General features: G+C 45.5%; 1 protein-coding gene across 1 annotated transcript in view; it reads left to right on the forward strand.

Annotated features, from left to right (window-relative positions):
* The window catches only part of LOC136450010 (ABC transporter B family member 4-like), a 57641-nt gene that overhangs the window by 31154 nt on the left and 4633 nt on the right, over window positions 1–21854 (forward strand). The window contains exons 2-4 of the mRNA XM_066450257.1: window positions 20272–20330; window positions 20520–20676; window positions 21551–21772. Coding sequence (XP_066306354.1) covers window positions 20272–20330; window positions 20520–20676; window positions 21551–21772 — 438 coding nt within the window. The remainder of the gene's footprint in view (window positions 1–20271; window positions 20331–20519; window positions 20677–21550; window positions 21773–21854) is intronic.

Genomic DNA, 21854 nt, shown 5'->3' on the forward strand with positions numbered 1-21854 from the left:
CGCTCACTCAATGGACTTAGATAATACAATGTTGTTATCAGAGAAAGAGCACTGCACACATAGAATATTATGTAGCTTTCCATCAGTTGACATCTGAGTGATTGCACCGCTATGGCCGGTTTGATATTGATTAGCTAGCTTCTCATACCCTCAAAGGATGTTTACCCCGTCTATGATCAAATCCTTTACGGAAAGTTGTGCTCAAGCCACTTTAGTAGAGAACTGCTTTTCAAACCTTGTGAACAAATATAGCACTGTTGCAAGGAATATCCGTCAACAGACTATGGTCTAGTGCAAAGTCCACATGGTCTATGCTATATCCACTAGGAAAGTAGATGTTACAAGTATTTAGTTTATGCTTGTATCACTCTTCATACATCGAGGACGAAGTACGCAGGACAGTGCTATCTTGGATTCCTTCCAATGTAACAATGCTTTATGGAAGTCAATGAACGAAATTCTTTTGACAAAAATTTACTACAAAGAACAAGTATAGTAAGTTGTCTTGACCAATTTGGTCCCTCTGATGCTTGAATGCTATGTAGCCTAAAGCTATCGCTGACATTGAAAACTGGTAACATGTCTCTCTTCCATAAAAGTCTTTCGTCCTGAATCTCGGGACGCGATTCCTTTAAGGGGGGAGGGCTGTAACACCCCAGGTGTTTGTCACCAGTTAAGCAATGGGTTTAAACTCAACCATGGCATGTTAAGTGGTGATGGAGATGTTAGGTCAAACATATGAAAAGGAGCCACCACTTAAACTTGGACCATGCACCATTGCTTACGTGCTTCCCTTTTCAAAAAGTATGCTTGAGTAATGCTGGATGTACTTGTTTCATGTGTCTCGCATCAATATCCATCTATATTGATCCATGGAAAAGTTTCGTGAAGTTTGGAATCAAAAAGTCACATGAAATGATAAGTTATATCCTTGTTGGAATGATTTTACTAAGTGCTTGAATTGCACTATTAAGTGAATGAGAACATGAGATGTCAACCCAAACCTTGAAACCTTGCCAAAATGACTCTAGATGAACTCTACAACAAAAGTCATGAAAGGTTCATCTTGGGCAAAGGCCAAGAAAATGCTCCAATGGATCAAAAAGGATAATTTAAGATTTATCGGGATACTACATTGGTCAAAGTAGAACTGTAGGTTCTATACCAGTTTTGGTATGGAGCCCTAAATAAAAGTTGTAGTTCATGATGTGTAGAACAAACTTTGTTTTTGGACCAAGAGCCAGATAAGCATGGAAACAAGTCAAACCGAGGCTCAAACTTTGAATCAGCAGATGTTTTTAGCACTTGAAATTTTTCTAAGTCTGGGAACTGAAATTTCAGTTTCAGGTTAGCTTATTTGGAGCTCTGTACATCCCAAACCAGGACGAACCAGTTCATTGACCTTTAATATAAGTTGTAGTACTCCCTTAGATATACAACTTGTATTACTGAGGTTTTTGCTCAAACTGGCTGGATTAGTGAGTAGAAGGGGGCGAAGAATGCACTTTCAGTTGGTCGGTTACTGAACTGCAGAATTTGGTTTTGAGGTACCCTACTTTGAAGATCCATATCTACAAATATAGGCCGAACTAGTTCTTGATCCTTAAACCAATGTTGTTCACCTCACAAAGATATACAACTTTGCCTCTTGCGTCGTGATCCCAGGACCACTGTATCGGGAGATAGAGGATGGGAAAAATGGAGTTTCAGTTGTACGTTTGAGGTGGTATTTTTAGCTCAGCCGATTTCAAACTGAAAGATCGGCCGACCGAGCGTAGGACGCCGCTGCCGCGTGGCCTCGTCCTGGTTCGCATGACCGCCACCTCGCCCTTGCTCGTCGTTTTAGCGAAGCCGAGCCCGAGCCTGCTCCCTGTCCTCTCCATTCGCTCTCTCTCCGGCTCTCTCTCGGTCGCTCTCGCTCGCCCTTGCCTCTGCTAAAGCACACAGAGCGCAGGCGATCGCCATGCCCACCATTGCCAGCGAGCGGAGCTTCCACGCCGCCTGTTCCTGCTTCTTGCTGCGTCCTCCTCGCTCGGCCAACCGTCTGGCTCCTTTGTTTCGCACGCGTGCTCGTTCGGTCCAGCGTTGCCGGGGACCGCTCGTCGCCGCGGGCAGCCATGGACGCCAGCCAAGCCGAAGCTCGGGCCGCCGCCGCACGAGCACGTGGCCTGGCCGCTGCGCCCTGCCATGGCGCGAGCGGAGCCCAGCCGCGGGCGCGCTGTGGCCACCCGGTTTCGCGCGGCTCGTCCTCGCCGCCCGTCGCGCCCCACAGCGTCGCCGCCATCAGTCTACGCGTAGCCGAGCCGCATGCACACGTGGCCAGCCCTCCACACTCCTCCTCGGGACGAGCCGAGGGCACCATCGGGTGCGCACGGGACCGTACTTGCTCCCCGCCACTCGTCGCCATCGACTGCCGCCTCTCCGGCCGGATTCGGCGAAGTCCAGTGCCTCCTCTGCTTTTAATTCCGACCAGGGACTTCATGCAACAATTAGGAGAAAGGGAGGGTCCTATCTGCAATATTATAGACTCATATGAATAGTGCTCCAAGGGACCTATTTGTTTTAAATCGGCTGAAAGTTTGGAAAATCATAATAAATCATAGGAAATTCGTAAAATAGCAAATGAGGACTTTTTGGAATCCCTGTGAAATTTTCTATGCAGTAGATCTATAATATTTTAGGTTTTAGGTTAAAGTTTTAGCTGTAAAAATAGATTTATGCATCTAGGTTTTCAATTCTAGTTGTATTTGTCTTTTTCATAACTACAGTTGTAGGGCTCCAAATGAAGTGAAATTTTTGTGGCATGCTACTCATGTGATGTTTGATGTGTGGTAAAAATTTCATGGTCATTGGTTGCTGTATGAGTGAGTTATTAGTTTATCTTGCTCTCACATGATTTCTTGCTTTAGCAACTTGTCTTTTTGATAGAGGTTGCTATACATATTCAAATGGAGTGAAATTTATACAGTAGACTATTGAAAGGATATGTGAGCCACTGTAATTTTTGTAGAACTTATTGTATACTTTTGGTATATGTTCATTAAGTCACCTTGTTATCTAAAATAAATTAAGAAATGTATTAAAAGAATTTATTTGGTCATGGACACTAGGTTTTCTGGTGTTCTTTAGTCATGTGTGAAATGTTGGTAAAGTTGGTTTTGCCCAATTATGTGTTTGCAACATAAGTTAATAATTATTTTCTTGCCGATGTGGTTTATGGACAGATCTGGGAACTTAGCAAAGTTCTTCATGAGAATGTGCTTTGTTGTGAAACTTGTTTATACAAAAGTTGTAGATAATTCATGTATCTAGCTGCTGTTAAAATTTGGTGTCATTTGGCCAAGTAGTTTAAGAGTTACAGCTGTTTAAAGTTGGGTTTCAGAAATGGTTGCTCTCTGTTCTGTATGAACCAGTTTCTGTAAAGGTATAATTTCGACCTACTTAACTTGGGAATCATGCTGTGATGGTTATATATGAAATGTAGATAATTTCATAAGCTTTCCAAAATGTCTTCTTGCAAGTCATTTGGATTTGTATAACTCCAGTTATAGCTAAATCTTGTAGCTATTGTTTGCATGTCCAGAAATTGGCAGATTCCAATTATAGTGTTTGCTTGTATATTGTTAAGTGTGACTTATGCCTTGAATGATGACTGAGTTAGAGCACCTGAGATCTTGGGAAACTTGTGTCATGCTTGGTGTTGCTGTCTTCTTTGCCATCTTAGCATGATAGATTGTGTGATGTTTAAGTTAAGCATCGCAAAGTACTTAAGTATGTTAGTGTAAACTATGCTTGTCTTGCTTGCTATTTTGTGATGCGTCTCATGGTACTATTCTTCATATTTATGCACTTGTATATTGCATCTCATCTAGGTACGCTAGATGCACCACGTGAAGGATGCGATGTTGAGCCAAACCCGAAGATTTGGTTTGGTGGATATATCCCGAAGATGGAATGACTAAGCAAGTGCCAGGACCGAAGGTGTCACCAAGACGGTGCAAGCTAACTGAACTGACTTGTGTCGGATCCCCCGGAGCATTCTAAGTCTTCCATGTTTTTACAAATATCTTGAGTATCTTTTATTGTTGATGATGCATTAAGTACAGGAATTGGTTGGAACCAATTGTTGCATTATATCCTTACCTTGTCCAGATAAAATCCTGTGAATCCAAATTAAGTGTAGGATCGAACGATGCTTAGCTATGCATAGACCGGTAGAAGTTGGGTGATTTCCTGTCACCTGCGAGATGTAGGATGAGCTCTGGTCACGGTTGGCTATATTTGCTATCGTGGGAAAAGAACCATGTGTTAATAATGAATGGAGACCGGACGGGATGACGGTAGTGCAGCAACAAGGCATGGAGGTCTTGGGTGTGAATCTATCCCCGTCTGTGTCATTTAAGGACCGATTCGTTGTACGTCCTCAGGTCATGTTGAACGCAGCCTAACACTTAGCTGGCCGGATAAGTCGTTCCGACCGCGAAGCCGAGTAGCTCAACTCAGGCCGGGAACGCGAGCAGTGACGGCATTCTGGAGGTAGTAAGGATGTGCGGAGAGCCATTGGCATAAGCCCAAGGCGAGTTAGAGTCCCGAACAACCTTGGCAGAGTGGTTCTCTGAGAATACCGATCTGTTCGGACTCGCGACTCCTGAATTGTGCCAAAGGTGACTTGTTTGCGACCCTGACGGGGGATGCAGGGTTTGTGTTAGGAATACCCCTCCAGCTGGATAGGAATCGATTCGAATCGCCGTCTCTCCCGGATAGTGAGAACTTGACTTGAGCAGCGGCAACGTAGATTCACTAAATATAAAGATATGGTTAAATGATGATGATAATGATGATGAGAATGATGATGAGCCATGAAATACCTGATATGGTTATTATTGTTTGCAACTAAATCAAATGATTGATTAGTACAGGTGCTAATATAGATGGTAGGAAATGGCTAAAAGTCATTGCTAGTACAGGTAAATAATGCAAATGGTTACTCAAGCTTTTATGCAAAAAGGTTGTCCAGCAAGATCCACTGATAAAGCCTTGCATACTCCTTGGTGTCATTTATTTCAGGTTTATGACGGATAAGTCTAGCTGAGTACATTCTCGTACTCAGGGTTTATTCCCCCTTGTTGCAGATGACGTGCTCTATAATAGCTACTTCAAGTATTGTCTCCACCCTGCGGGGAATGAAGACTAGATCATGGGCATGATCTTCTATGTTATCTTATCTTGTTGCTTTTGCTGGATATGACTATGGAACTGGCTCATATTTGAACTAAGTGTATGTGAGGGTCTCAAACTACTTTGTTTCCGCTATTTGTGAACTCAGTTTGTAATAACTATGTGAACTCTGATGTATGAGGCACTTATGAACTACTTGTGAAATGGATGTAACATGTGGCTTGTTATGTTGAATTACTATGATCTTGGTTGTATGCAAGTTGGTTTGAAATCCCTCGTGGTTTCAGTTGACTACCAGGTTTATATGGGTTCAAGTATGACGGTTTGATCACTCCGGTGATTGCTTTCGTACTTGTGCTCTTATAAATTGGTCGGTTCTGTTACAGCTGGTATCAGAGCTAGATTCAACATTAAATATGTCATATGTGTATTTAAAACAAAGGTTTTTTTTGCAAAAGTCAGTTTTGACAACTTATAGCTACTTATATATAGGTGTGTCAAATCTCAAATTTTATTTAAGTATGCCAGTGGTCATATCCTCTATGCCCAAATAAGGATTTTTAGGTGGCTTAATTAAGTAATGACTTTGTGGGGGTAATTGCTTGCATTTTATTTCATCGTCCATACGGCGTGCTATTGTATGGATGCCATTCGCTTGAATGGTAATGTATGGATCAATTGCCTCTACGCCTAGGTAAGTGTGAGTTGTGAGAGCATGACCGCCCAACTATCGGTCTAGGGGAGAGTTAGCTATGGTTACTAGAATATTTACATGTTACACACATGTATATATGAAGGTACTTAATTGTGGGTATATCTGTTGGGTAGCTATGGATACCGAAGTATATATATCTGGGGATGTATATATAGAGAGTACCTTAGTTTACTGCTTTCATTATGTGCTTATTTATCTCTTATGGGGATGGGCTGCGATGAATTTGCCTGCAGGTACGCTAACAACGAATGCGTAGATTGAATGTAGCTGACGACTAGCTATATATCGAGAGAGTACGTGTTATGCCACCGACATAGAACGTGATTGCTGCCTTAGGCTGGCAATTTCGTGAGGACGAATAGGACAAGCATGCATCATGATTATGCCTGTGCATAAATATGCTTCCCTCACCTTGTTCTAATACTCAGTAACTTATGATCAATGTGATGTTACTATCTTCCCTGTGTGAAGCTAGACAAAATGTCTTGTCCCATGCTGCTTGAATAGCTATGCTTGATGATAGTGTGTGATTAGCTCGTCTTATATGTTTGCTTCCAAAGGAAATAGATGACAAATTATTAATTAGCAAAAACTTCACCCCTTGAAAGACTAAATTCCTAAATGGAAGTAAAACTTGTTTTGTAGAGATATCCACCTACTCAGTAAAAGGGTAATAAAAAGATAACAATCCCTTACTACCAATTTCGCATGTTTCTATGTAGTGGTGTTGCTATAGGTGACTGCTTGTTATGTATGAGCTTTGTGCTTCGTAATAGCCATTTAAGTTAATTGGATTGAGTGTTTCAAAACACTTGCTTAAGACCATGATGTAGATGTGGATGCTCATTATCTAGGTAGTGCCGTAGCTATCACTCTTTTGTCCTCGATAAGCATACGAGTGTGGTAGAGCGCTATCCTGGAGCAACGTCCAAGTTTTGATAATCTCATGGTTCTCACCTCCAATTAAGTTCTCTTTTAGGAGCCTGAGCCTATACACGTGGTTGCTAGCCTTGAACGTTGTGCTACGAAGACTTTATACATGCCTTTGCTTGACCTTAGGCCCAAGCTTAGTTCTCTTGAATGCTTGCATGTTTTGTGGTTGTCCCGCTCCTGTGTGGGAGCACCCTGCTCAAAAATCCTTGTTAGATCTCATTGCTCCTTCTCCTACTGATGATCTGGTGCAACGCTAATCGCTATCTACCCTGGCTTTGGAACCTTTTTTTTCTCACAGATCATGTCGTTGCTTTATCAACTGAATCCCTAGTCAGTGCATTGGCTATGTCCCTTGAATCTCATTTATTTTGCCTCCAACCCTTTTCAAGTCTCTAGATGTTTATCAGTCTTGATCTCATGTTGCTGCTCAGCAAGACCAAATATTGTGTTAATCTTTACCTGGTAATCACCTTGGGGGCACAAGGTGTATATAGAAATTAGGCAAGAGTCTCCTGCTTAGTTGTCTTCAGCAATTAGGCTATGTTCTCTTGCGTTGTGTTTTGATCCTCGGATCGCCTCCTTATTGAATCCTAACCTTGTGACTACCTTTGTTTGCTATCCCTCCTTTTCATTGTGCTTGCTCCTATGCAACCAAATTTGTGCCACGGGAAAATTCTTGTGGGCTGTATGTTCAGTAATGGTGCCACGATTAGCGATCTACGGTGCCGCGACGAAACCGAGAGCCTCCTATGGGCGCGCACACAAGGTTGTGCTGCTCGGCACGCGCTGGTATCGAGGTTCCTAGTCATGATCCATTGCAGAACTGCACCGGTGTGATATTTTCTTGTGAGCTCTTCCTTGGTTATCTCTTCATATCTAATCAAAAGATCCTTATATTCGACCAAAAGTAGTAGAGCTTCCTTTTGAAGTCGTCCAAAGGATAACCTTTGAAGAACAGGTCACTGACATAAACAATAACAGACTGCAGGAGATGGTAGACAAGTGACTCTACTTGACGGTCCCTGTAATGATGTCAGTCATCTAGTGAGCAACTTATGTCATCCCCATTGGATCAGAAAGGCACACAACACTTAATGTTGGACAAGTTGTTAGTCGGATATGAATTGAACGTCACCTTATGATTATGACATGGCTATCCAAGTCTTGATCATGATGTACATGCGGATCACACCATCGAGATCAACCATCTCTAGTGTGACCCCTTATCTGCTGACTTCGATGGCGACCATCTGTTATGCATCAATCACAACTATTGTTGGCAAGAGTGAAGATTTAGAACTTTTAGTGTTGAGAGACAACTGATTAGTTACTAGTAGGAAGCTTAACCTCCAGCTAGGTGACAACTTTTTGCTAATTATGAAGGCTATGTCTCGTAGGGCAATGTTAAGCAAAGAAACAACAAGCCATTTAGCAATGCAACTACTGCTTTGTTTTCCAAAACCTGTGCTATCAAGTTAATTCCATCTTGGACAATCACACAGATAGTACAAGACGTTGTATCGGCTACGAAAGGAGCTAGCGAAAGCACGTCCCTAGTTTTAGTCAGCATCTTTGTGCCCCTAGGTGCCACTAACACATGTGTCCGAACTCTATTGGATGAAGTGCCGAAGGATATATAAGAATGGTTCCTTATCTCTGTAGGACAGTCCCTCCATGTAGAGTATGCTTTGTGTCCCGAAAACATAGTCACAAGTCCAATGCTTGTGCATCGTCAAATTAGTGCCTAAATCAAACGATTTAAGTTGTTTCCTGAGAGTCATATATGGAAAACCTTAGTCTACATCCTCAGAGAAAGGAGCTACTACTGCTATGAGAAAGGTTAGAGAGTGCAAAACACACACCTCAACGTGTGAAGCAAAGAAAAGGGAGGACATGAAATCTGTCTAGATTTTGTGGCACTAAACCGGTTATCTTCAAGTCGGCGATTAGTGACTCAAACGAAGTTGGATTGACCCCAAACTCGATGATCTCATTCCTTGCTTAGAACCCTTCAATGTCTTAAGTTGGCTTGAGTATTGGTTGAGTAAAACATCGGATTTGAGAGATATCTTGTCGGCTCGGTTTGCTGCCATTTCAGAATAGAGCAGTTTTGGTAGATGAATTGTTTGGATGGTCAAACAGTGTCCGGTTGAGTTGAATTTTGGTGAGTAGTTAGAAGACCCATGGATCTACATGCCCACCAAAATTTGTGCATATTGGAGCAGTAGTTTGTGAGATATGAAAAGAAAACCAAAGAGTACAGAATCTACAATTCCGCTGTGACTGCGATCATCCTTTGCATTAGACGGTTGTGTTTGTAATTCATGCCAAGAAATTACAACTTGTAGGTGTATTGCTGTTAGACAACCCTCCATACCCTTGAGAAGACTAATTGCACCCCTATGTGCCTTGCTTTTGCCCTCTTAGATCAGCAATGCGTAGCAGTCAAGGTGTTCTAGAAGTCAAATTGTGCCCTTACAATTCGAAAGTAATTGGAAAGGTGTCAAACCATAGATTTTTGGATTATGGTTTTTGAGATATTGATTGGCCTAAGAAAGAAAGCTTCAATGTCCAGTGTAGTTCCACAAAGCTAGTTTTGTTACAGTATAAGTCGACCCAACTTGCTGTGCAACTGCACCACGAAGGCAAATTGTACTTAACCTGCTTGGTAGTGAACTAGTCCCTAGTTTTGTGATTACTTGCAACTTGTGTTGTTATCGAAGCCTCGCTAACATCCTTTTGCATCAATGGTTCTCCAATGCTGACATGCCTTTGGTACCTTATATGTGTTTTTACCCAAAAGGTTGCATCAGATTCAACCCAGATAACTGTTGCCGCTTGGATACAAGGATTCCCTCAAATAATGATCGTCGAAAATGCTAAGTCAATAGAGTTAGCTATCACATTCACCGCTCACTCAATGGACTTAGATAATACAATGTTGTTATCAGAGAAAGAGCACTGCACACATAGAATATTATGTAGCTTTCCATCAGTTGACATCTGAGTGATTGCACCGCTATGGCCGGTTTGATATTGATTAGCTAGCTTCTCATACCCTCAAAGGATGTTTACCCCGTCTATGATCAAATCCTTTACGGAAAGTTGTGCTCAAGCCACTTTAGTAGAGAACTGCTTTTCAAACCTTGTGAACAAATATAGCACTGTTGCAAGGAATATCCGTCAACAGACTATGGTCTAGTGCAAAGTCCACATGGTCTATGCTATATCCACTAGGAAAGTAGATGTTACAAGTATTTAGTTTATGCTTGTATCACTCTTCATACATCGAGGACGAAGTACGCAGGACAGTGCTATCTTGGATTCCTTCCAATGTAACAATGCTTTATGGAAGTCAATGAACGAAATTCTTTTGACAAAAATTTACTACAAAGAACAAGTATAGTAAGTTGTCTTGACCAATTTGGTCCCTCTGATGCTTGAATGCTATGTAGCCTAAAGCTATCGCTGACATTGAAAACTGGTAACATGTCTCTCTTCCATAAAAGTCTTTCGTCCTGAATCTCGGGACGCGATTCCTTTAAGGGGGGAGGGCTGTAACACCCCAGGTGTTTGTCACCAGTTAAGCAATGGGTTTAAACTCAACCATGGCATGTTAAGTGGTGATGGAGATGTTAGGTCAAACATATGAAAAGGAGCCACCACTTAAACTTGGACCATGCACCATTGCTTACGTGCTTCCCTTTTCAAAAAGTATGCTTGAGTAATGCTGGATGTACTTGTTTCATGTGTCTCGCATCAATATCCATCTATATTGATCCATGGAAAAGTTTCGTGAAGTTTGGAATCAAAAAGTCACATGAAATGATAAGTTATATCCTTGTTGGAATGATTTTACTAAGTGCTTGAATTGCACTATTAAGTGAATGAGAACATGAGATGTCAACCCAAACCTTGAAACCTTGCCAAAATGACTCTAGATGAACTCTACAACAAAAGTCATGAAAGGTTCATCTTGGGCAAAGGCCAAGAAAATGCTCCAATGGATCAAAAAGGATAATTTAAGATTTATCGGGATACTACATTGGTCAAAGTAGAACTGTAGGTTCTATACCAGTTTTGGTATGGAGCCCTAAATAAAAGTTGTAGTTCATGATGTGTAGAACAAACTTTGTTTTTGGACCAAGAGCCAGATAAGCATGGAAACAAGTCAAACCGAGGCTCAAACTTTGAATCAGCAGATGTTTTTAGCACTTGAAATTTTTCTAAGTCTGGGAACTGAAATTTCAGTTTCAGGTTAGCTTATTTGGAGCTCTGTACATCCCAAACCAGGACGAACCAGTTCATTGACCTTTAATATAAGTTGTAGTACTCCCTTAGATATACAACTTGTATTACTGAGGTTTTTGCTCAAACTGGCTGGATTAGTGAGTAGAAGGGGGCGAAGAATGCACTTTCAGTTGGTCGGTTACTGAACTGCAGAATTTGGTTTTGAGGTACCCTACTTTGAAGATCCATATCTACAAATATAGGCCGAACTAGTTCTTGATCCTTAAACCAATGTTGTTCACCTCACAAAGATATACAACTTTGCCTCTTGCGTCGTGATCCCAGGACCACTGTATCGGGAGATAGAGGATGGGAAAAATGGAGTTTCAGTTGTACGTTTGAGGTGGTATTTTTAGCTCAGCCGATTTCAAACTGAAAGATCGGCCGACCGAGCGTAGGACGCCGCTGCCGCGTGGCCTCGTCCTGGTTCGCATGACCGCCACCTCGCCCTTGCTCGTCGTTTTAGCGAAGCCGAGCCCGAGCCTGCTCCCTGTCCTCTCCATTCGCTCTCTCTCCGGCTCTCTCTCGGTCGCTCTCGCTCGCCCTTGCCTCTGCTAAAGCACACAGAGCGCAGGCGATCGCCATGCCCACCATTGCCAGCGAGCGGAGCTTCCACGCCGCCTGTTCCTGCTTCTTGCTGCGTCCTCCTCGCTCGGCCAACCGTCTGGCTCCTTTGTTTCGCACGCGTGCTCGTTCGGTCCAGCGTTGCCGGGGACCGCTCGTCGCCGCGGGCAGCCATGGACGCCAGCCAAGCCGAAGCTCGGGCCGCCGCCGCACGAGCACGTGGCCTGGCCGCTGCGCCCTGCCATGGCGCGAGCGGAGCCCAGCCGCGGGCGCGCTGTGGCCACCCGGTTTCGCGCGGCTCGTCCTCGCCGCCCGTCGCGCCCCACAGCGTCGCCGCCATCAGTCTACGCGTAGCCGAGCCGCATGCACACGTGGCCAGCCCTCCACACTCCTCCTCGGGACGAGCCGAGGGCACCATCGGGTGCGCACGGGACCGTACTTGCTCCCCGCCACTCGTCGCCATCGACTGCCGCCTCTCCGGCCGGATTCGGCGAAGTCCAGTGCCTCCTCTGCTTTTAATTCCGACCAGGGACTTCATGCAACAATTAGGAGAAAGGGAGGGTCCTATCTGCAATATTATAGACTCATATGAATAGTGCTCCAAGGGACCTATTTGTTTTAAATCGGCTGAAAGTTTGGAAAATCATAATAAATCATAGGAAATTCGTAAAATAGCAAATGAGGACTTTTTGGAATCCCTGTGAAATTTTCTATGCAGTAGATCTATAATATTTTAGGTTTTAGGTTAAAGTTTTAGCTGTAAAAATAGATTTATGCATCTAGGTTTTCAATTCTAGTTGTATTTGTCTTTTTCATAACTACAGTTGTAGGGCTCCAAATGAAGTGAAATTTTTGTGGCATGCTACTCATGTGATGTTTGATGTGTGGTAAAAATTTCATGGTCATTGGTTGCTGTATGAGTGAGTTATTAGTTTATCTTGCTCTCACATGATTTCTTGCTTTAGCAACTTGTCTTTTTGATAGAGGTTGCTATACATATTCAAATGGAGTGAAATTTATACAGTAGACTATTGAAAGGATATGTGAGCCACTGTAATTTTTGTAGAACTTATTGTATACTTTTGGTATATGTTCATTAAGTCACCTTGTTATCTAAAATAAATTAAGAAATGTATTAAAAGAATTTATTTGGTCATGGACACTAGGTTTTCTGGTGTTCTTTAGTCATGTGTGAAATGTTGGTAAAGTTGGTTTTGCCCAATTATGTGTTTGCAACATAAGTTAATAATTATTTTCTTGCCGATGTGGTTTATGGACAGATCTGGGAACTTAGCAAAGTTCTTCATGAGAATGTGCTTTGTTGTGAAACTTGTTTATACAAAAGTTGTAGATAATTCATGTATCTAGCTGCTGTTAAAATTTGGTGTCATTTGGCCAAGTAGTTTAAGAGTTACAGCTGTTTAAAGTTGGGTTTCAGAAATGGTTGCTCTCTGTTCTGTATGAACCAGTTTCTGTAAAGGTATAATTTCGACCTACTTAACTTGGGAATCATGCTGTGATGGTTATATATGAAATGTAGATAATTTCATAAGCTTTCCAAAATGTCTTCTTGCAAGTCATTTGGATTTGTATAACTCCAGTTATAGCTAAATCTTGTAGCTATTGTTTGCATGTCCAGAAATTGGCAGATTCCAATTATAGTGTTTGCTTGTATATTGTTAAGTGTGACTTATGCCTTGAATGATGACTGAGTTAGAGCACCTGAGATCTTGGGAAACTTGTGTCATGCTTGGTGTTGCTGTCTTCTTTGCCATCTTAGCATGATAGATTGTGTGATGTTTAAGTTAAGCATCGCAAAGTACTTAAGTATGTTAGTGTAAACTATGCTTGTCTTGCTTGCTATTTTGTGATGCGTCTCATGGTACTATTCTTCATATTTATGCACTTGTATATTGCATCTCATCTAGGTACGCTAGATGCACCACGTGAAGGATGCGATGTTGAGCCAAACCCGAAGATTTGGTTTGGTGGATATATCCCGAAGATGGAATGACTAAGCAAGTGCCAGGACCGAAGGTGTCACCAAGACGGTGTAAGCTAACTGAACTGACTTGTGTCGGATCCCCCGGAGCATTCTAAGTCTTCCATGTTTTTACAAATATCTTGAGTATCTTTTATTGTTGATGATGCATTAAGTACAGGAATTGGTTGGAACCAATTGTTGCATTATATCCTTACCTTGTCCAGATAAAATCCTGTGAATCCAAATTAAGTGTAGGATCGAACGATGCTTAGCTATGCATAGACCGGTAGAAGTTGGGTGATTTCCTGTCACCTGCGAGATGTAGGATGAGCTCTGGTCACAGTTGGCTATATTTGCTATCGTGGGAAAAGAACCATGTGTTAATAATGAATGGAGACCGGACGGGATGACGGTAGTGCAGCAACAAGGCATGGAGGTCTTGGGTGTGAATCTATCCCCGTCTGTGTCATTTAAGGACCGATTCGCTGTACGTCCTCAGGTCATGTTGAACGCAGCCTAACACTTAGCTGGCCGGATAAGTCGTTCCGACCGCGAAGCCGAGTAGCTCAACTCAGGCCGGGAACGCGAGCAGTGACGGCATTCTGGAGGTAGTAAGGATGTGCGGAGAGCCATTGGCATAAGCCCAAGGCGAGTTAGAGTCCCGAACAACCTTGGCAGAGTGGTTCTCTGAGAATGCCGATCTGTTCGGACTCGCGACTCCTGAATTGTGCCAAAGGTGACTTGTTTGCGACCCTAACGGGGGAAGCAGGGTTTGTGTTAGGAATACCCCTCCAGCTGGATAGGAATCGATTCGAATCGCCGTCTCTCCCGGATAGTGAGAACTTGACTTGAGCAGCGGCAACGTAGATTCACTAAATATAAAGATATGGTTAAATGATGATGATAATGATGATGAGAATGATGATGAGCCATGAAATACCTGATATGGTTATTATTGTTTGCAACTAAATCAAATGATTGATTAGTACAGGTGCTAATATAGATGGTAGGAAATGGCTAAAAGTCATTGCTAGTACAGGTAAATAATGCAAATGGTTACTCAAGCTTTTATGCAAAAAGGTTGTCCAGCAAGATCCACTGATAAAGCCTTGCATACTCCTTGGTGTCATTTATTTCTGGTTTATGACGGATAAGTCTAGCTGAGTACATTCTCGTACTCAGGGTTTATTCCCCCTTGTTGCAGATGACGTGCTCTATAATAGCTACTTCAAGTATTGTCTCCACCCTGCGGGGAATGAAGACTAGATCATGGGCATGATCTTCTATGTTATCTTATCTTGTTGCTTTTGCTGGATATGACTATGGAACTGGCTCGTATTTGAACTAAGTGTATGTGAGGGTCTCAAACTACTTTGTTTCCGCTATTTGTGAACTCAGTTTGTAATAACTATGTGAACTCTGATGTATGAGGCACTTATGAACTACTTGTGAAATGGATGTAACATGTGGCTTGTTATGTTGAATTACTATGATCTTGGTTGTATGCAAGTTGGTTTGAAATCCCTCGTGGTTTCAGTTGACTACCGGGTTTATATGGGTTCAAGTATGACGGTTTGATCACTCCGGTGATTGCTTTCGTACTTGTGCTCTTATAAATTGGTCGGTTCTGTTACAGTAGCCATCGCGAGGCCTCGGCTCTGGCTCGCTGTACGGAGCAATCCACTCTGGCCTAGTAGGGTCTGTCACCGGGCGGAGGAGCCCACCGTCGACAAGCGACTGGAGCATCTCCTCGATGACGTCCGACGGATCCCAGGGGTCCACCTCGACAATGACGATGTCGCCGGCCATGGGTGCGATGGAGGAATCGGGTGCGGCGGTGAGTTTTTTCTCTCCCTCCCATGCTCTCGCTTTTTTCTCGCTTTCTCCCTAGGCTCGCTCTTCTCTCCTCTTCTTCTTGGCACCCGCTGCTCTAGCGACGGCACGACGAAGGCGGTGCTAATGCAGGCAAGGTAAGACGAGGAGGGGCGAGACTCCTCGGGTATTTATGCAGGGAGGAGGCGAAACGAACGGGCGACGAAATCGGGGAGGTTTTCCCCCCGTCCGGCGCAGTTAACCACGAGCCGATTTCATCGGCCCACGCGCCCATGTCTCCCGCATTAAATGCGAGGATAGTTACGTCCCATCCACCACGTCACGCTCGGCCACTACGGCAGCAGGCGTCATTTCGACCCCCCATGAAACCGCCTCAAAAGGTGCACCGCCCGTGCCGAGCCAATAGGGAAGATATTCCCTGCGGCCTATTCCTTTCGTATGAAGGAACCGGGCTCTAAACCTATTATGATCCAGGGGTTCGAAGGCTAGGCCCCAAAGGGTTTCGACAGCCGCCCCAGGATAACAGAGTCAGGGACGACCGCGGGCGAGCCTATATGGGGCCGAGGCCCAAGCAATCGAAACGCTTGGGACGCCCAAAGTCGTGTCCGAGACCGGGGGAAAGTCTCCGAATGGGATCCCACCGTAGGGAGGCGCCGAGCCACCGAGGCCCAGCGAACGGCCTCGGCACCCACTAGAGAAATCCTCTGGTACTCTTGGAGTGTGTCTCTGGACTGCTAGCCATCCCCTAGCGAACGGGGTATGGGCCTCCACTCGGACTACCCGATAACAGCTCACCGGAAGTGCCACCGCTCGTGCCCATCGAGGGTAGCGAGGCACATTCCACCCCTCCTTCCGAGCAAAAAGGAAGCGTGAGGTCGCACAAAAAGTCAGGGGAACCCCCGACGGCCTTCTCGTTTTATGCAGAGGCTAGGGGGGCTCTTCCTACAACCTCGCCGAGACCCAGCGACCCCAGCTCGCACTCAAAGGGGCTTGGCAAAACAAACCCTCCTTCCGAGCGAAAAGGAAGTGTGAGGGTCGTACAAAAGATAGGGGAGTTCTTGATGGCCCTCTCACCCTGTGCAGAGGCTAGGGGGCTCTTCCTGCAAATACGCCGAGACCCCACAACTCGGGCTCGCGCCCAAAAGGGGCCTCGGCAAACAAACCCTCACGCGCGAGGGGCGTATAAAAAGTCAGGGGAACTCCCGACGGCCCTCTCGCTCCGCGCAGAGGCTAGGGGCTCTTCCTGCGACCTTGCCGAGACCAGAATGGGCTCGGCAAACAAACCCTCCGTCCGAACAAAAAGGATATGTGAGGGGCGGATGAAAAAGTCAGAGGACCCCCCGACCGCCCTCTTGCTCCAGGCGGAGGCTCGGGGGCTCCTCTTGCACCCGAAGACCAAGACAAACGGTCCAAGCCCACGCTAGAGGTTTCATTACAAAACACGATAAAGGGCACCGAGCCTGTTACGGTCCAGGGGTTCGAAGGCTGGGCCTCCAAGAGGTTTCGACAGCCGCCCCAGGGCAACAGAGTCAGGGACGACTTCGGGGCGAGCCTACGAATGGCCCAGGCCCGAGCGAACAGTCGCTCGGGGCATCCTAAGTCGTGTCCGAGACCGACAGGGAAGTATCCGAATGGGATCCCACCGTAGGGAGGCACCGAGCCACCGAGGCCCAGCGAACGGCCTCGGCACCCACTAGAGAAACCCTCTGGTACTTTTGGAGTGCGTCTCTGGACCGCTAGCCGTCCCCTAGCGAACGGGGCTCGGGCCTCCACTCGGACTACCCGATAACAGCTCACAGGAAGTGTCCACGCTCGCGCCCATCGAGGGTAGCCTGGCACATTCCACCCCTCCTTCCGAGCGAAAGGAAGCGTGAGGGTCATACCCAAAGTCAGGGGGGCCCCTACGAACCTCTCGCTCCGTGCGGAGGCTAGAGGGCTTTTTCCTACAGCCTCGCCGAGACCCCCTCAACCCGAACTTGCGTTTATGGGCTCGGCAAATGCAATAAGAACTACTCGCTCAAACGCGAAAATGGAGAAAGCCCCTGGAGGAGTAACTTCACTCCTCCAGGGGCTCGGGGGCTACACCCGGCGGGTGCGCTCGCGCGCACCCACCGGAACCTCAAAAAACAAACCCCAATTCCTACGAAGTAGGTATAAACCCAGCCTCGGCAAACCCTCAGGGAGAGTGCACGCACTCCCCCCGAGGCTCGGGAGCTACTGTCGGGTACCTTAGAACGGGGTACCCCAAGCAAACATCAAATGGGTCGCTAAAGTCCCATCTAAAAAATAAAGCTAGAAGGTAAGCCATGGGCCCCTCACCCGCCACGACTGAGCCCACTGGGTCCTCCTCCTCCTCGCCTCGAGCCTCGAGCAGGAGGTCTCGGCATCCTGACACAAACTCCGCCTCGCGCGAGGCTCTCTAAGGAAGGCCTCGGCAGGGAACGCCGTCTCCGCCTCGCCCGAGGCTCTCCACGGAAGGCCTCGGCAGGGGGTGCATTCTCCGTATCGCGCGAGGCATCTCGCGCAAGGCCTCGGCAAGGAGCCCGATCTCCGTCTCGCGCGAGGCCTCATTCTCCGTGTCGCTCGAGGCCGGGTTGTCCGCAGCTCGTCACCCCCCGCCTCGACCGACCCTCCAGACAGCGCGTCATGTCTCATTAATGCTTCAACCACTCCCGCAATCTCAGCCGGACGATGGCTCAACGCCACAGAATGGCCGACAGGACCCGAGGTCGCATCAGCGCCATACCGGCCGGGACAGGGCACGGCGGGGATTACCGGCCACTGTGTCCTAACGCTGTGTCCACGATCAGCGCCATACCGGCTGGGACAAGGTACGGCGGGGATTACCGGCCACTGTGTGCTAACGCTGTGCCCACGATCAGCCGCCCACTCGAGGCCTCGGCACTGTACACCAAGGTCTCGGCTATCTTGGGGTTCGCGCCTGCCGAGACCCCTCCACCGCGATGCAGCCTCGGCACCGACCAAGTCTCGGCCTCGCGCACAGTCCGTCCACAGTGGCTTGCACGTTCACCGCCGCACCCACTCCGAGGCAGTCCCGGGGCTCCCACGACGCACAGGATCTGATGGGACGACCACGCCGCCCCAGTGCTCCAAGGACGGACCACTCCGACGACTACGTCGCCACAGGAACAGGCTACAGGGCCCGGACACGCCGCCTCTGTTCACACGACACCGTATAGTTAGCTCATGTACCGTCCTTGTCCTCCCTTCAGGCTATAAAAGGAGAGGACTTGGGCCGTTTTGGGGGGAGGAAGGAGAACACCTTGTAACACACACACACACGCGCACATCCCTGCCGCCTGAGAGCAACGCCTCAAGCGGCCCGCACGACACCTTGTCGAGACCTGGGACTAGCTCCCTCTCTCCCTTAGCTTGTAACCCCCTACTACGAGCACTTCGGTGCAAGGAATACAAGATCGACCTCTCAGACTGGACGTAGGGCCTCGATTGCCTGAACTAGTATAAACCTTGTGTCTCTTTGCATCACCATCCGGAATTGGGAGCATGCAGAACAAATTCACTGGTTGGTTGAGGACCCCCCGGTCAGAAACACCGACAGTTGTATATATTATGAACTTGCTAAAAAAATTACTTTTACATGGTACATGACGAGAGTCTAATATAAAGATATGTTAAGTTCTCGAAAAAGAGGAAGCCAATCGATGGACCCCTGACCGATCCCATAGATCGCTCGGGGGTTATACCTATCAAATACGCTCGCGTGTACCCTTCGGAGGGAGTCAAGACGAGCCCAAGCTCCCCCGCAGCCGTGGCCCAATGCTCGGGCCGGGGCTTGGCCATAGCCCTGGACTCCCAAGCGACAGTGGCCCGAGCTTGACCTCCATCCAGCGCCCGGGTGGCAACCGGTGTCTTGAGCTATTTGCCAGGATCCGGCCCATCTGCCAGGCTCTAGCTCAGGAACCCATCAAACGCTTGAGGACTGGTAGGTACGGAGATGTGCGCCATCTTTCCTTTCAACGGACACGAGGCCCTGTCGGCCACTCTCTTGGTAGGGTCACGCAGCGGGCGTGACACAACAATACAAGGGACTCCAACTCTATGGGTGGATTTGGTGTCCCGCCCAAGAAAGAGACCCAAGTCCTAATAACCCCACAAAGTGGTGATTCAACATGGATTTTACATCTTGGAACTAGGATAATTTGAAGCGGCTTTGTGATAATGGAACCAACAGGCAAAAAACATTAATTATGCAAAAGTCAGTGCACCAATTGTGGTACAATATAGAGTTGTAATTCATTAGTTATTCCGGATGCTGGACAAATCTGGAAAAAAAACAGAGGTTATTTGGATTCCTCAAAAACCCCTGCCTACATCACCATTCAAAATTTCTTCTCCCGATTGGGCATTCCTAACACGAAGATCACTATACACTGCTGGATATAAGGCTTAGAAACCCGGACTAGGATAAATCGAGTAGTGTCCCCGTGTATTGAGTGTCCGAGCCATCGAAGACCCACGTAACGACTTCCAATGAACAACCATGATGCTCGCCGCAGTTACAATCCTGTGACAAGGAGTACCGTAATATTACCCCTGTTAAATAGCTTTCATGTAAAACTACAAAGAACTCCTTTACAAATGATTGTAAATGAGGGGAACTCAAATCTGAAACAAAACTGTACTGGTCATCTAGAAAGAATAAATACATAGGTTAATTAGCGCTTGTTTTATAGGGTAACTGGCTTTGTTTTCTTTTTCTTTCTTTGAACAATGCCCTGTTTCCTGTTCCCAGGTGATAATGAACTTCGTTTTTCTTGCCATTGGAGCAGGGCTTGCGTCAACACTTCGTGAGTGCTGTATTTCCTATCCAAAATTTGTCATAGCCATTACTGGGCAGAAATCCTCTTTTGATTTCAGAATTTGCCAACTTTAGGAAATGATTACTTATACAGAAGATTTGTTTTCCTGAATTTCTTTTCAGTAATGGATATTACTAAAAACAAATCTCTGTCAATTTAGTAACTTAATATTTTGCTAGAGGTATCGAGAAAGACAAGCAGCACGAATCAGAGCCTTGTATCTCAAGGCAATTCTAAGGCAGGATATTGCATTCTTTGACATGGAAATGAGCATTGGACAAGTGGTTGAGAGGATGGCAGCGGATACATTCCTAATTCAAGATGCCATTGGAGAAAAGGTACGCTCCTTTGAGACTGTAGGAAGTGAAAGGCTAATAGGTAAACTGCATTTCTTCTTCAATGTACATATTTTGAACTCTCCGACGCGTGGTCGCAGTCCCTCTTCTCTTAATAAAACTAAGAGAATACCCTGCGTTGCTGCGGGGATTCCAGATAATTTAAAAAGAAATTAGACTATTTATATTTATAGTTATATGAATGAAACTATCTTAAATTAATTTTGGTGAATGGTTGGACACATCGATGTGGACAGCTAAATGCATGTTAGTGGATGAAGAGATAACTATCATAATTACATGTGCTAGTTGGCTATAATTGTAAGTTTCAGTGGATTGTTGATGTGGATAGCTTGCTATAATTACAAGTTTTAGTGGATTGTTGATGTGGATAGTTTGCATATTGAGAGAAATCTCTAGTGGAGTTTAGCTTTATAAGAGTATAGGATGCGCGCAATGCATGTTTTCCTTTTTTTTTTCCTTTTTGGATATCCATGACCAATATGGCGTGTACAAAAAAAAGCTTATGTTTGATTGCATTTTTTATGCTATAGATTTCTATAAGCAACATGGCGAAGATTATTTTTTTCGCTGAGATGAGTTTCAAAAAAGTGTGTACAATGATTAAACATATACTTTTGCACATGACTTACAAAAAAAAGTGTGTAGAAAAGCAAAGTCGACAGAGAAGCCAAATCCTAATGTTACACAATGTTGATAACATGAACTTGCTATCAAATATTGCATAGTTTTGTACCTTAATATTCTTCAAGAAGAAAAATATATGTACTCGGTTTGTTTATGAACATCTGATAAACCATAAGAACTGTTCCCTTGTTAACTCTTTGGGGATGTTTATGCACATATTTTTCATTAGGTTGGGAAGTCCATACAGCTCCTTTCTACTTTTGTTGGTGGCTTTATTATTGCATTTGTGAGAGGATGGCTCTTGGCCCTTGTTATGCTCTCAAGCATTCCTCCAACTGCCATTGCTGGTGCGATTGTTTCAAAGGTGATGACAAGACTCTCCACCCGCATGCAAGCAAAATATGGTGATGCTGGGAATGTTGTCGAACAAATGCTTGGAGCAATTAGAACGGTTAGTGCAACTTCTTTGTGGTTATTCACTCTTGCCGCCTTTACTTGTAATAAGGTAGCTAGTATTGTGATGTTCTGGTAAC

The sequence above is a fragment of the Miscanthus floridulus genome, chromosome 5, assembly GCF_019320115.1.
Source record: "Miscanthus floridulus cultivar M001 chromosome 5, ASM1932011v1, whole genome shotgun sequence".
In the NCBI taxonomy this organism is placed as follows: domain Eukaryota; kingdom Viridiplantae; phylum Streptophyta; class Magnoliopsida; order Poales; family Poaceae; genus Miscanthus; species Miscanthus floridulus.